At 40.2% G+C, this 16,675-nt stretch overlaps 1 protein-coding gene across 5 annotated transcripts in view; it reads left to right on the forward strand.

Annotated features, from left to right (window-relative positions):
• The window catches only part of FAM135A (family with sequence similarity 135 member A), a 147,317-nt gene that overhangs the window by 128,181 nt on the left and 2,461 nt on the right, over window positions 1–16,675 (forward strand). For all 5 annotated transcript variants that reach the window (XM_074947923.1, XM_074947921.1, XM_074947925.1 and 2 more), the window contains 3 exons: window positions 1,650–1,747; window positions 12,647–12,798; window positions 15,229–15,339. In XM_074947923.1, the coding sequence (XP_074804024.1) occupies window positions 1,650–1,747; window positions 12,647–12,798; window positions 15,229–15,339 (361 nt within the window). The remainder of the gene's footprint in view (window positions 1–1,649; window positions 1,748–12,646; window positions 12,799–15,228; window positions 15,340–16,675) is intronic.

Below are 16,675 nucleotides of genomic sequence, written 5' to 3' on the forward strand. Positions count from 1 at the left end.
GAGAATGACCTGGTCGAGTCACTCCTATTTTAGTCCCTGCACCCATGTCTGCCCTGGCGCTCCTGACCGACCTTACCGAGGCGGCCAGGAGCACCTCAGACATGACAACGATGGCTATCAGGCCTATTGCACCGTCTGCTGCCACAAGGCAATGGGTTGCTGCTGTGTAGCAATGCAGTACCGCATCTGCCAGCACCCAGGAGACGTACGGTGACAGTGAACTGAGCAGGCTCTATGCTTGCCGTGGTATGGCGTCTGCACAGGTAATTCAGGAAAAAAGGCGCAAAACAATCGTCTGCCATTGCTTTCACAGAGGGAGGGAGGGCCTGACGACATGTACCCAGAACCACCTGCGACAATGTTTTTGCCCCATTAGGCATTGGGATCTCAACCCAGAATTGCAATGGGTGGCGGAGACTGCGGGAACTGTGGGATAGCTACCCACAGTGCAATGCTCCGGAAGTCGATGCTAGCCTCAGTACTGTGGAAGCACTTGGCCGAGTTAATGCACTTAATGCACCTAGAGCATTTTGTTTGGGGACACACACAATCAACTATATAAAAATGATTTCTAAAAAACCGACTTCTATAAATTCGACCTAAATTCGTAGTGTAGACATCCCCTAAAGCAATTATACAAACTGGCATGACCTTGCTAAATATATATTATAATTTATACATATTATATAAATTAATACATCTCTACAGAGCATTTAGAGGTATAGTAATATAATCTGCAATCCTCTCTTCTTCTCAGCATAATAACCAATTAAGACTAGAACACCCCTAAGTTTTTCCCATCTTAGCTGACAGGAGCGAAGCCCAGGGTGGGAAGAAAGAAGAGCTAATGTTTCATGGAACAGAGTCTGAGAACCACAAAATAGTCAGCCTTTCCTTTTTTATTCTTCTTCTTTTTTTTTTTTTTTTGGTCATTGCATTGCAATATTGGTATTATGATGATAAAACAGTAGCAATTACCAATCTTAAATATCTTTGGTTTTGTTTCAAATAGTTTTCAAATGACTTTAGCTTGAAAAAAGTATAGCTGACATTTTAATGATTTTTATCCAATTACAATACATGTTCTAGATGTACTTCAGATAACCAGTCATTAGTGGATTTAAGGTGAAACAACTCGTTTGATCTCAGTCTACAGCCACTGTAACTTGTTGCTATTAATTAGTGTAGAGAAGCAGCCCTAGATTGAAATAAGGGCCGTTTTTTCACACTGCGAAATAAGAGAGAGGTGCATACAGTAAATTCTACTGTTGCATACAGTAAATTGCCTCATATTATCATTTCAGTTACAGTGTGGCTTAATCTGGGATATGTGGTTTGTCTTTTCTCTGTCCAGCTGATGAGAACTGTGCATATGTGATAGAGGTTAGACTAGCGGTACTGTTAATATTAGTTTTGGTGCTCTTTAGAGCAAAGTACTTATCATAAAATGATGTACAGACAGTTTATTCCTTCCTCCCAAAAAACCCTACCCAGGAGGGGGCTGCAATGTTGTGTTCTGATATCAAAGTTAGTATGCATGTTTTTATATGTGTGTTTAGTTGTTATATATTTGATTAATAAGAATTTATACTGAATGTAAAATAACTCACTGTATTTGGAACATACGTAATTATTTTTCCTTTCTACAGAATGATACCTTTGCTGATTTTGATTCCATGACTGATCGCCTTTTAGATGAAATAATACAATATATTCAAATTTACAACCTAACAATTTCAAAAATCAGGTAATACCTATGTTGTATATTACTTTATTTCTTTAGAATATATAATACCCACTAGAAAGTACATGATTAGTTGTCCTAAACTGTCATACAATTACTTGATAATCAGGTACAAAAAAGATGGGGTTGGGGGAAAACATACCAAAATGAGGGGAAGAGAAAATTAGATGATGTGGGCTTCTAAATGAAAAACAAACAAAAGAATACACAATATTAAAACTATAAATAGTGTTATGGCTGCAGGTTATGTTTAAAAATTTAACAGTCTGCAACATCTTAAAAGGAAAATTTCTTCATCAGTAACTGAAGTTCTCAGAATATAATATATTAACTTTTAGATCCACGCTGTGGGAATTAGTGTGATGGGCTCTGCAATCCCGGAACCATTTAAAGTAGTCTAGCTTTAAGGTCTTATGGTAAGGATTTAGACAGCACTACAAGCTGTTGCGTTATAGGCATCATGGGCTGATTGTAATGTATTCTGGGCCTTCCTGGATTATTGCCTTCAGTAACCTGTCTGAGAACATCAAGGAGGAAATATGTCATGAGGAGGATCTTATTTCCTAGATGGATGCCATACCATACCATCAATCCTTGTTAACTGACAATACTCATGGAGGCACCAGTTGCCAGCTCCATATTTAAAGTTGTGTTTTGGTTTGCACTTTAAGAAAGAATTCATGCTTTTTATTATGAGTTCACAATTCAGAACTATTGTTTTAGGCTCTCTGCAAACTCAGATATTGCTGCACAGGTTACACTTGAAGTTTTGAAGTTTTTCTTCATAACAGTAACAGCTGGCTAATATTTTTAATGAAGCTGAGAGAAAACAACTGAGTCTGTCCACACCCCATGCTTTGGGAAATGCTGCTCCTCTGCCTTTTCAAAGGTCCAGTCTGCTCAGCAGTAAGACTCTTGAGGAGACTGAAGGAAACCAGAGCAGCTCAGTTTTTAGAGGGGTTTCATCTTACTATTAGGCAAAGACAACTTCCTTCAAGTATCACAGGAACTATACCCAGTATCACATGGAAACACCCAGCAGGAGTGTCTTCTGAACAGCAAAAAAAAAAAGTGGCCTCATTCTGCTTGTTAACTTAAAGGGGTACAGCACAAAGAGAAAATATCTTCATTTCCAGGTTCTCCAGGACTGCTTCATCCTCTAGAAAGTAGCAGTTTTGATATCTCAGTAGAGAGCCCATTCCCAGTCCATGCACATGCTCTTCCCCTTGTCCCATTCTTCTTCTGCATCATTTCACAAACATAGGAAGTGATCTGTCTCCATCCAGTTTCTGCATCAGATATGAGTTTCATCTATATCAAACTATGTACTTTTAATTTGTTTTCACAAAGTCTCATAGCATCCTTGGGGAGATTAGAGTGCATAAACAGTGTGTCTGGAGCAACTGTTTAGAAGGACCCAAAACCTTTCAGATGCCCATTTCCCCATTCATTCATTCCTTGAGGAAAAGTCCAAAGGGAAACTGATCTGTTCAGAGAGTCCAAATGGCTAAAACTCAGTATCCAGGCCTGTTATGAGAAGGTAAGAGTTCAACACCAGAAATACCTTTAAGTCCCTTTCCACCAAGGTAGCAGACATCTCCATAATTTATCTGTGTAATGTACCTAACTGAAGTTAGTATGGCTGTCTTTCAGTATTTAATTCACACATATAACCGACAGTATTTTTTTTACTCTAGAACTATGAGATTACCTGAATAGATAGAACTCCATTACATGCTTGTTTCAGGAGGGCACTACTTCAGTTTGTATTTAGTTAACCATTCAGCTCTCATCCTCTAGAGTTCTACTTTTTGTTAATGTGGGTGTCTCTTAGAGACAATTGCATGAGGAAGAAAGGAAAAATATGTATTAACCCAGTAATTAGAGTTCTCTGAATATAGTGCCTCTACAAATCGACACTAAACCTTCATTCTTCCCCACTTGTCTTGGAGTTTGAGATGGTTTAGATGAAAGAAAGAGCAGCTCAAGACATTTACAGGAACAGGCCTTTTAGAATGGTAGTTACTGCCTAATTCCTATGCACCCCCTAATGACTAAACTGGTTTAGAATGGTTTTCAGGATCACAAGGGCATGGCTCACAACTCCTACAATGAGGATCTGCACAAACAATTATATGAGAGAATAGCAGACTTTAATTCTTTCATAATTACTAAAAGTCCTTTCCAGCCCTACATTTCTGTGATTCTATTATTGTTCAGTTAATACATAGATGGACTGACATCAAATACCATGGGGAGCAGGGACAGTGAAGTGCCATCCACTGAGACAGCATTTCAAAAGGTTACCTTTTGGAAGGCAGTACTATGTAAATGATGCAGAGCCAGCAAGTCAAAATATATATCACACTACAAAACCCTTAACAGAAATAACACTTCTGTAGGGCATTATGCCTGGCAGTGACTTATATAAGGACTCCCAGAACTCCTGTGTTCCAGTTACACAAATGTATCGTTCTTAATTTTAGTCTTTTATAATGTTGTCCTTGTGAAAAGTGCTGGATAGGCATCTCTGAAGACTGTCTCTTATTCATGTAGAGAGCTAATGCATGATGAACAGTGGCAGTACAAAGTTAGTACTGCCACACTATACTACCAGTTAGTACACCACACTATAATACCAGTATAGCTTGTCAAACTGATGTAATCTACCAGAAGTGTGGAAGGCTAGCTTATTTTCCGTGTTCATTTAATTCTTGGCTTATCTCCTGAGACTGCTTTCAAGGGTGCCAGTTGTGGTTTTTTTATTATATAGATATATGTCTTCTATGATTGGGTTGACATTTGATTTCTTTCACACACAAATTGACAAAAAATTAGCTTGGCAGCAAAATTTATTACCAATCTGGGATGGAGTTTGAATGGTGATCAATAGAATGGAAGGTTATATATCCTATTAACAGTACTCATAGGGGAACAAAAGCATATAGAATGAATACATTTTAGTAATCAGCTAATGCACATGCTTTTTTCTCTAAATATAGACAAACAGAGCAAGGCAACACACAGTCAATCTATTTTGAAAAGCTGCATATCTACAGTGGACTGCTTAGAAAGATTTGCAAAACAGAATAGTGAGTTAATGGAAAAATGCAGCTCCAGTTCCATTAATATATTAAGAATAATACATGACTGAGGCAGTAAGTTTGGCAAAGGACTCAGGGAAGGCCTGGATTCCATAATGTCCCTTTTTTCCCCCTTTGAATTCTGTAACTTAATGTTTTTCGGAGACTCTGCTGAGGTTGAAGAATTTCAGCTGGTTTCCCAGAGGCCAGTGCTTATTAAGTCCTGTCTAGACTGGAAAAATAGGTTGTGTTTTTAAAATGTTAGCAAACACGTTATAATTAAAATGTTTAAACACTGGTTTTGACAGGGTTTAACATCTTTAAGGTGTTTTGTTTTCTGTCTACATCAATGTTTAAAATACATTAGTAAAATTTTTAAATATGACCCATTTTTGTAGTAGACGGAGCCCTAGAAATATCCACACTTGGGAATTCCTTCCTGTGGGGTACCCTCAAGCCTTTTCACCCCCATCTCAGGAAGAGCTGAGAGAAAAAAAACAAAGGAAATCAGCTGTTGCCACCAGCTAATTAAACAACATATGCACAAACTTCTTAGGGACACAAAAATCCAATCCTGTTCTTAGAAAAGGTAAATTTTACTAACCTCCCCCTCCCCCTGCGCGCGCGCGCACACACACACACACACACACACAATACATTTTGAAACTTAGGCTTTTTGCTAAATCTTTAAAAAAACTATTACAAAAATTAAGCATCAAGATAGCTCTCTTGAGGTTCAGCTTAAAGGTTACAAACAAAACAAAAGCACCTTGGGTTAGCACAAAGGAGTCCACAAGCCCGTAAGAAATAAAAGAAATAACCCTAATCATGTCTTTCTAGACATTCCCTGATTTACTTACATAGCTGGGGTTTCAGGTAAGTAGGTTTGAGATCTGAATTAATGCTTCTTCAGACCTTGTTTTAAAGCTGCTTGCAAATTGCTACTCTGTGTCTCCACTCTCCAGAGAACAAAAGACAAAAGAGGGTAGTCTTGTTTCAATTTTAAAAAGTTCTAGCCTTGCCATTGGCTTTTTTGGTCAGGTGCCCACTCCCTTCTTTTTATCTATGGGCTATTTTTTTTTTTTTTATCCTTTACAGGTAAAGCAAGTAGAGAACAGCTGCTAACAGGGATTTTATAGCTAACTGGCTGCCTGGGTGTCCATAAAAGGGAGCTCCCCCTGCCCCTTCATTTATCACGTAGCCTAATTTGAATTCCTGGAAAGATACTGGAACAAATTATGAAACAATCCATTTGTAAGCACCTGGAGGATAATAGGGTTATAAGGAATAGCCAGAATGGATTTTTCAAGAACAAATCATGCCAAACCAACCTAATTTCCTTCTTTGGCAGTGATAATAGGCTAGTGGATGTGGGGGAAGCAGTCAATGTGGTATGTCTTGTTTTTAGTAAAGCTTTTGACACAGTCCCCCATGACATTCTCATGAGCAAATTAGGGAAATGTGGTCCAAATGAAATTACTGTAAGGTGGATGCACATCTCTTTGAAAGACCATACCAAAGAGTAGTTACTAGTGGCTTGCTGTCAGACTGGGAGGATGTATCTCGTGGGGTTCTGCAGGGATCAATCCTCTGTCTGGTACTATTCAGTATTATTATTAATCACTTGGATAATGGAGTGGAGAGTATGCTTCTAAAATTTGCAGATAACACTAAGCTTGGAGGGGTTGCAAGAACTTTGGAGGACATGATTAGAATAAAAAATGGCCTTCACAAATTGGAGAATTGGTCTGAATTCAACAAGATGAAATTCAATAAAGGCAAGTGCAAATACTTCATTTAGAAAGGAAAAATCATATGCTCAACTACAAAATGGGTAATAACTGGCTAGGTGTTAGTACTGTTGAAAAAAACCTGAGGATTATAGTGGATCAGAAATTGATTTGGGTTAACGAAGTGATGTAGCGGCAAAAATGGCCAGTATCATTCTGGGATGCGTTAAGGGAGTGTCATATGTAATATAGGGGAGGCAGTTCTCCCCCTCTACTTGGCACTGGTGAGGCCTCAGCTGGAGTCTATGTTCAATTCTGGGCTCCATGCTTCAGAAAAGATGTGGACAAATTGGAGAGATTCCATAGGACAGCAACAAAAATGATAAAAGGTTTAGAAAACCTGACCTTTGAGGAAAGGTTAAAAAAACTGGGCATGTTTAGTTGTGAGAAGAGAGGACTGAGGGAGGACCTAATAAGTCTTCAAATAAATTAAGGGCTATTATAAAGAAAATGGTGAGCAACCATTCTCCATGTCCACTCAAGGAAAGATAAGAAGTAACGGACTTAATCTGCAGCAGGCGAGATTTAGGTTAGATATTAGCAGGGGTATGCGCAGGAATTTAAATGTTGTTGCTTTTGGAGCTGCCCTGGCCCCGGAGCTAGAGGCATTCCATGCCCCTACCGATTATTGGGAAAACCCAGACCTCTGCTTTCCCCTCTTTGTGCACACCCCTGGATATTAGGAAAAGCTTCCAAACTATAAGGATAGTTAAGCTCTGGAATTTCCATCATAGGAAGTTTTAAAAAACAGGTTGGACAAATAGCTGTCAGGTATGGTCTAGGTTTACTTGGTCTTGCAGTAGTGCGGGGGCTGGACTTTATGATTTCTCAAGGTCCCTTCCAACTCTACATTTCCGTGACTGTTAAGATCAGTACCTCACACAGTGGGCCATGATCTTGGTTGGAATCTGTAGGCACTTATTGTAACTATGAATTCAGTGGCAAAAAACTGTTAATGCAGAATTAAGGTTGCTTGGTGTTATGTCATCCCCTTGCAGATCACTGAGTTGAGCAAAATGCAAAACTTTTGAAAACCAGGACATGCACAGTTCAGATTGCCCATGCACCCTCAACTCTGTCCTCTCTCAGCAAAGCCCCAATATGCCCTGTTAATGCCCATACTTTTACTCTGCCAACTGCATAGTTGTTGAAATGTACAAGCTCTTCACCTCCTTTTACAACCCATTTGCTCTCACCCAGAGGATTCCATGTAACACTACTAAAGGATCTAAACAGAAAAGGAGGAGCTGCCCATGTCATCTTCCCCCTGGTCCCCTGGAGCTGACAGTAGCCAATGGGAATTTTTTGCATACATTCCAGGTGCAGTCAATATGGTGGAAGCCGTAATTGGGCTTGCTTGGTAAAGATGTGTTTGTGATATGAGGACACATGCAGATTACTTTGAAGCATGTGACAGAGCTGTGATTATGATATGAGATCTGTGTTTTGCACCCTCTCATGTTTTACGAGAAAAGGAATGAGCTGCATGTGTACCTTCAGGATCCAGTATGCATCATTTAAATGCAGAAATATGTAGGTTATGAGGGCATAGGGCTTTTATTACAAAGGATGTTGTCAGCATTAAAGTGGAAAATGAAAGCATTCTAATGCTTTAATAATGGTTAAGAGAAAGTGTAGGATGACAATCCTGTCAGTAAGTGTAAGGGACTTGTAAAAGGCTGTGAGGTGGTTCTTAAATTGTAATGTGTGCTCTTATTTCTGGGGAATTGACTAAGTGTGTGAGTGTACGCCAAGATCTGGAGCCAGCTGAACCTTATAGCACCAAGGACTAGTGTGAGTGTGCTGAACCTTATAGCACCAAGGACTAGTGTGCATTTTGGGGCATTGTTCAATGAAGGTAGAAGAAAGGTGACGTGGGCAATCTTTTCCCTCTCTCCCCCCACTGACCTTCAGTACTGTTAATTCTAATCCTCCTTTTAAAAGGAGGTGAAGAGCATGTATATTTCAGCAACTCTTGGATTGGCAGAGTAAAGGTATGTGCATTAACAGGGCATATTGGGGCATTGCTGACAGAGGGCAGAGTTAAGGTTACATGGGCATCCTTAGCCAGGCATTGCTTGGTTTTCAGAAATTTGTTTTGTTCTACTCTGTGTTCTGCAAAGAGATGACATGCTACCAAATAATCTTAACGCTGTGTTAACAAAGTCTTTTGCCACTGGATTTCCTAACGTTTTGAACAGGAAAAGACTGGTTGGTAGAAGGAGTGACGAGTCATTTAGGCAGTTGCACATATCACAACCCTCAATTTGCATACTAAGCCAAATCAACCTATAGTAAGCAATTCCCATGTCATGGTGTACTCCTTGCTGTCCTGCAAAATTCTGCACCCTCATAATCCAGGAATTGCTGAGAATCCACACATTGGCAACCCACACGTTTCTTTTCCTTCAGCAGTCAAGGCACCTGCACTGTCAGTTCCAAACCTCCGCACTATGTGTCTTTGGAAACACCACATTAATCTGCCCCAAGATCAGAAAGTAGCAACTTCCCCGTCTCCTCACTTCCCCAGGGGCGAGTAAAATACAGATTTTCTCGAACAACCAGTCCAAGGCTTGCTTACCACCCCTTTTCTTTGACACAACTGGCTGCTAACTATTCTGCTGTGTTCACAGTAAGCCGCTTCATAAAGTAAAACACGTTATAACAGAGACAGCTTTTAGCAAGCAACATGAGATACTAACTCTTCACTGCAAAGGTGCACAAAGTTTCAGACTAGTGATGTCAGTGGTGAGATGTTCATTCGGGGCAATGGCATCAGCACATTCTCTTGAGTTACCCAGGCAAGCATAAGTGGCTGAATAGAAACTCTCTGTTTTTTTTCTTTATTAGTGCATGCACACTGTAATCATTTCAGACTGCACATCTCTGCAGGCGAAGAAGTGAACATGTTCTTAGATACCTTTCACAATTTGGATCACCCAAAGCTTTAGTGGGTGCCATGTACTATCTTGGGTAAAAATTGACCAGTTGAGACCATTTTGCCCTGCATCTCCATGATAGCCTGATCTCTAGTTCTGAGGGGAAAAGCCACACGCACACCCCTAGAAACTTTTTGAAAAAAATGCTATTTTTTCAGGGTTTATATCTCTAAAACCCACGGCTCAAATGACCCAAATGAGGGTCACTGTATTATAACCTTACTTAGCACCCTCACAAGGAGGGGTGAAAGTAACTTAAATTTCTTACCGGTACAGTCGTATCGCAACCTCCCTTCCCACCTCCACTCCTCCACATTTAACTTCATGGATCCCTTTGCATGACTTTGATACAGTAGCTGTCTACTAGTTTTATTCTAGAGTATTGGTAGTAGCTTTAAGCTTTAACATTGGCTGTATAGTCATGGCTCCAGTGCTGGGAGAGAACTCTCCCAGCGCTGTAATAAAACCACCTCCATGAGGGGAATAGCTACCAGCGCTGTCTACACTGCCACTTACAGCACTGAAACTTTCCTCGCTTAGGAGTGTGAAAAAACACAAACACACCCTCGAGTGAGGAAAGCTTCAGCACTGGTAGCTATTCCCCTCATTGGCTGTATAGATATACCCTTTTGTGGATGACTTTCAGCTTTTTCATTTGTTGCTGTTCTTTTTAACTGACAATCCCCCATTTCCTCATTTTTATGTTTAAACATACCCGTTAGTGTGTAAGACGGGGAGAGGGCTGGGGAGGTGTCACAGACCAGCAAACAGCAGCAAGCTCCCACCATTGGGAAAGAGGCGTGAGATGAAGAAGTTTCATGCGGGGTGCCAGCTGCTTTGGAACCCAACTCGCACGCTGCCATGCCCCATGCCTTGCTTCCTCCTCTCTCCCCCCCGCCCCCCCAGCTGCTGGATCCTTCCTCTGGCACCCCATAGCTTCCAGCAACAGGGACTGCTGCAGAGATTCCTGCAAACAGCCTGGGCACAGGAGAAGGAAGGAGGGTCCCTGGCTCTGGTTCTCCCCGATTGCAGCTAGGTGAGCTCTCCCTCCCGCAGCTGGCTGAATAATGAATGAACCCAAGGGCTGGAAGCAGAGTACAGCGCTCTGGGCACAGAGCACAAAGCCACACCTTCATCCTGCAGCATGCACACAACACTCGCTCCCCAAGCTGCCTCGTCCCCAAAGGGCCCGCGTGTGTGGATCTGCACGCTGGAGGGCAGGCGGCACACAGGAGAACCAGCCCAAGGGAAGCAAGGGGCTTTCTGCACAAGCACACTCCTGAGTCCTGCTCGCATTGCACTCCTTAGACTTCCCTCCCTCCCCCCCCCCCCCCCCCGCCTGCCACCTTTCAGCTCCTCTAATCTCCGAGGTCAACTCTGATTCCCTCTCCAACTATGCTTAGGGGTGGTCAGTTAGGTTGCAGAGAGAGATGTTTGCTGCAATCCATTCTGCCTTCAGGGATTTCACAACACTGGGCTCCTTCCAGCAACATCTCCACTCCGGTGAGTCGTTCCCTCTTATCGAAGGCTGAATTATGCAGTGTGTGATTCTGTAATCGACTACATTTAATTACATTGTTCCAATGGAGGGGACAATCACACTGGGTGCTTTCTACTGTAAATTACGCGCCTGACACGACAGACTTGACCAATAAGAAGCAAGTGGTTACCATGATGGCACTCAAAAGCTAATGTTCGAAAACGTGTGAACGTCTTCCACCTGACAAGAAGTAAAAACTGAAAAGGAGCATTTTGTGTCTAGAGAATGTAAAATATATTTAATTCAAGAGATAAATCAGATTTTTGTTATTACTACAGTTAAACCTAGCCTATTTTACCCATTTGTACTGAATGCTTTGGCCACTTTCTTACCGGTACACCGTACGGCTTAGTTTCACCTCTGCTCACAAGGCATTGCAAATTTTAGAGCACTTAGAAGCGTTGGCCTTTAAAAAAGAAGGATAGAGAGATAACGGAAGGAGATGGCTTTTCTACACACCCATATACAAGGCTCAGAAAGGTGTGAAGTGGTCCATTCATCTCAATGGGATGTTCTCAGCTCAATGAGAACACTGAGTAGAGGTTACATCTCAGCGCTATTGTTTCAGGTTGTAGTGTGAACTTTTCCATTCATCTTAGTGGGTGTTCTCATCCCCATTCTGTTGCACCACTATAATAAGCTATTTGGGTCATTTGAGCCAAGCTTACCTTGTAGCATATTTAATGGAAAAATCCTTTCAAAATAATTGCTCTCAGTATAAGAGGAGAGGCATGTACATGGTGTATGTATGGTATGATAGAGCTTAGGACAGGGATATACTTGTCCTGCTAGGTGTGCCCAAGTTTCAGATAGGTGAAGAAGAGCCCCACTCCTCTTTACTAGTGGCGGTAACAAATTTGATATACTCCTGTCAGCTGTAGCTATCTTACTTTTGCAGCTAGCTTGACTTGCTCACCGCTCTGGAGGGACAACTGAACCATAAAGCTAAATATTCACCTCTTTAGTCCATTCCCCAAGCAAACGCACCTGAGATGTTGCTTCCACCAAAAATAAAGTATCTATCCAGATTGACATTTTCTTCCCCCCAGGAATACTTGTAGAATCTGCATCATACAGGTTGTCTTGGCAACTGATAAGCATCCATCCCACTAACCTCCACAGTCATTAAATACCAAAATGATGTCTTATTCAGTCATTCACATCACATTTATAATATTTTCTTAGTAGTTGGTGTGTACCTGGTTCAGAAACAATAAACCTGAAAAAAATTGGTTGATGTGTTAACTGAAATAGGTTTTTTATGTGTTTAACAATTCTGAGGAGCTCACGAAAAACTTCTCTCTAAGCTAGTTGGGCGTTTTGGAAAATATTGAACCTTATAGTAGTTTGTTTTTGTTTTGTTTTGTTACTTAACATTTTGAAGTCATGGGGAGTGGCGGGGGGGGGGGGGAGAGATTGGAAATATTCCATTTCTTTCTTTCTTTACTCCTTAAATCGTTTATAAAGGCATCAAATTTCACTTTAAGGAAAAATAAAATAAAAAGAATTTCCCCAAGGTTTCATTTTACGCTGTTTTTCTTTTCAAATAGTTTTATTGGACATTCGCTGGGCAATTTAATAATCCGTTCAGTGCTCACAAGACCTCGGTTTAAATATTACCTCAACAAACTTCACACCTTCCTGTCTCTCTCTGGACCACATCTTGGTACCCTCTACAACAGCAGTGCTCTTGTTAATACAGGTAAAAGCTTCAATGTTGTTTTCAATGGTATGAATTCAGGATACATTTGTTCAGGAGAAAATGAGTAGGCATCTCTTGCTTTTGAAATGTTAATAAAAGGCTCTTCTAGGGCCTACAGCTTTGTGCATTCTTTGAATTAGGAAAATCAGGCACATTCTTACACACTGCTTTTAGGAACAAATGGAGAAAGAGGCAAGTGTAAAACCTTAATGGGAAAAAAAACAACCATTATAAGAGCACATCAGTCTGTTTGAACCAGTTTTTATGTTAAAATATTTTTCAAGATATAACGTTCTAAGATTAGTTTATTGGTAAATACCTAGCTAAGATATAATTAAACAAATCTTCAAAGAAAACAAATGTAATAAACAGTTATATGCATACAGTCAATGAAAAAAACCACCTGTGATCTTTGTGTCCATAAAAACTAACCCAGACAGTTCAAATATTGAGTATCAAATGTGCTCAACAAACTGCTAGTGAACAATGATGTTCCCACACCTTGAATACTGCGTGCAGTTTTGGTCACCCCCTCAAAAAAGATAAATTAGAAATGGAAAAGGCACAGAGAAGGGCAACAAAAATGATTAAGGGTATGGAGCAGCTTCCATATGAGGAGAAATTAAAAAGACTGAGACTGTTCATTTTAGAAGAGAGATGAATAAGGGGGAATATGACCGAAATCTTGAAACTTATGAATGGTGTAGAGAAAGTGAATAAGGAAGTGTTATTTACATAACACAAGGACCAGGGGTCACCCCATGAAATGAATAGGCAGTAGGTGTAAAACAAACAAAAGGAAGTAGTTCTTCACACAACACACAGTCAATTTGTGGAACTAGTTGCCCTAGGATATTGTGAAGGCCAAAAGTATAACTGGGTTAAAAAAAGAATTAGATAAGTTCCTGGGATATGAGTCCATCAATGGCTATTATCCAAGAGGATCAGGGATGCAACCCCCTTGCTCTGCGTGTCCCTAAGCTTTGACCACCAGATGCTGGGACTGGACGATGGGATGGATCACTTGATAATTTCTCTGTTCTGTTCATTCCCTTTGAGCTGTTTGGCATTGGCTACTGTTGGAAGACAGGATACTGGGATAGGTGTTCAATTGCTCTGACCCAGTACAGCCATTCTTGTGTTCTTAACAATCTACAGACCAAATAAACAATTAAGGAACATGTGTAATCTATATGTGTACATTTTCTGAATAGAAAAAAGGTGAAAATTGTCGTGCATTATTTGCCCAAATATAATTTGCTGGAGTTGTGAGGATATCAGTGAAATTGAGTGGGCTTTTGAAACTTGGCATGTACAATATGTAGCCCTCAATGTATGCTTTACCATGGTGGGGGGGAAAGTTTTGCCGTAAGTTATCCCAAAAAATTACACACTAAGCATGAACAACCTATTATTTGCTTTTAGTATTCCAGATGATGTGAGATTTGGATATTTGAGTATTTTCATAGTCAGCAGTGAGTCTAGTTGGCTTTAGTCATCTTAGTAATAAGGTTAGACCTTTCTAGGTATCATACAGAAAACTTTTATACTTTCTGAAGAGTTGGATCGCTTGTGATTGATCACGTCGCACGATACCATTTTCTTACAATAACCCTTATTGCTTTTTATATGTTTAATGGATTATAAATTTTAAGTTAATATTCCAGAAAACTCAAATAATTACATGCGATATAGCATTTTAGGACTGAGCATGACTAGCATTAAAACTTTGGGTACTAGCTATATATTTATTTGTGACCACTTGAGAATACCTGGTAGTTTGTTTTCTTCTGCTTTATAGAGATAACAAGGGCTTGTAAGAATTTCTGAAAAGTCATATTTAGACGGATGGCTTTACCCATCAACTGGGAAAAAGAGGTGCTGCACAACATCCAGGAGGGTATAATAATGAGACCTCTTTTCCATTCCTCTCCCCAGTCCAGAGAATGCCTTCCCTTTCTTTTCTGCCTACCTTCCATGAATCTTGACCTCTGTGATTCTAAAAGTTATTTGTTTTGGTGACACTTGAGTCTCTTTTTTATATTTTAGACAGGTTATATATTTCAGCATCAAAACACCCTCAACATTTTAAAATAATGTTTCAGATATGTCTGTATGTTACCTTGTGGTTAATATTTAAAGACATACCTTGATATTTTGGTGAAAGAACTTTTTCCCCTAGCACCAAGAATATTAACTTTGTTTTAACTAAGGACAGTATTCATTATTTATTAAATACATATCAGATAGGAAACAATGATGGCTGAGAGAACTATAGAATGGTTGTGGGTTTGATAATGCTAACATAAATGTAAAATAAAGAGTGGGAAATGTAATGTATGGACATTGACTTTATACATTTAATTGCCGTTTAGTGATTCTTATTTTACTGCTGAAATATACTTACATCCACTGTATGTAACCATACAGGTCTCTGGTTTATGCAGAAGTGGAAAAAGTCGGGTTCTTTATTACAATTGACATGTCGAGATCATTCAGACCCACGGCAAACTTTCTTGTACAAACTTAGTAAAAAAGCAGGTAAGTTTTGTTCATGTTGTTCATCTTGTAGACAAGTTTGTACAGGATGTCAATAAAAAGAAAAAAATTGAAAATATTTTTTAGATAAATAATTGCATGTTCTACCATTCTGGTACAGTCCATTATTTGTCTATACTAAGTATTACTTCAGAAATAAATCAGACTGTGTTTGTACTGTGGTAGGTAGATCATCGAGGACCTTTCTTTCTAATTAATGAACAAACTAGCCAACCTGTATTTGGGCCTGATCTTGCACCACTGATGTCAGTGGTTTCAGTGAGAGTAAGATTGAATGCATTATACAGTCATGAAGGACCAAAAGCAGGGGTTATGTCTTTTCATTTCTAGAACTGTTTGATAACCTACATAATTTTTTTCAGATGTTAAACTTCTGTTGTAATATTTGTTCCAAGATCACTGATTAGGCAGTTAGTTTGTCATGGAGGTGATTGACATAATAAAAACCTATGACTTGTATCTAAAGATTTTAATTCAAATCTTTCACTAACCTGTTAGCTCTCCCCATTTTATCCTTCCATGTACTTTTCCCCACTCCATTTGTTTGTGTTATGCATTAAGTCAATGGCTAAGAATCGGTTTAGGTGGTGTCTGAGATGTTAATAGTTGAGGTTGATCACCTTTAAGCATTGTGAAGTGGATATCAGGTAAATATTGCTGAATGTGTATGTCAGGCAGGCATGCACTGAGATGGAATCCTTGTGGAGCTCGGTCAGGCACTTGCATCACCAGCTAGGCTGTTGAGCCCTCCTAGGGACCCACCAGCCATCCAGGGTAGTGGCAGAGGTCCCTGGCACCTGAAGGTTCCATCCATGCCAGAGGCCTTCCAGGCTGCTAAAGACAGCATGCCTTTGCCGGTGCTGCCGACGCCCCATCAAGACGTGGTCGTCTTGAGGGAAGCTGGCACTGGGGCCCACGCAACATTCCCCATCCTTGCGGCATTGCTCCCCAGCACCGCGGCAGAGATACAACGGTTGAAGTGTTCTCCGACTGGTTTTTTAACGTTATAATTCTTGACGTCTGATTTGTGTCCATTTATTCTTTTGTGTAGAGACTGTCGGGTTTGGCCAGTGTACATGGCAGAGGGGCATTGCTGGCACAATCTACCAATGTAATATATGCCATCATGTGCCAGCAATGCCCCTCTGCCATGTACATTGGCCAAACCTGACAGTCAACCTATTGCATGGGTGGGAAAAGCCTAGTCTTTCAAAAGTCAACTTTCACTTTGGTTGCTTTCTTTCAAGAAGTCCCTTATTTCAGTATTTTTGAAAGGTGTTTGGGTTTTGGACTATAATTTCTGGCTGTTTGAAAAAGT

The sequence above is a fragment of the Natator depressus genome, chromosome 3 (assembly GCF_965152275.1).
Source record: "Natator depressus isolate rNatDep1 chromosome 3, rNatDep2.hap1, whole genome shotgun sequence".
NCBI classification, from domain to species: domain Eukaryota; kingdom Metazoa; phylum Chordata; order Testudines; family Cheloniidae; genus Natator; species Natator depressus.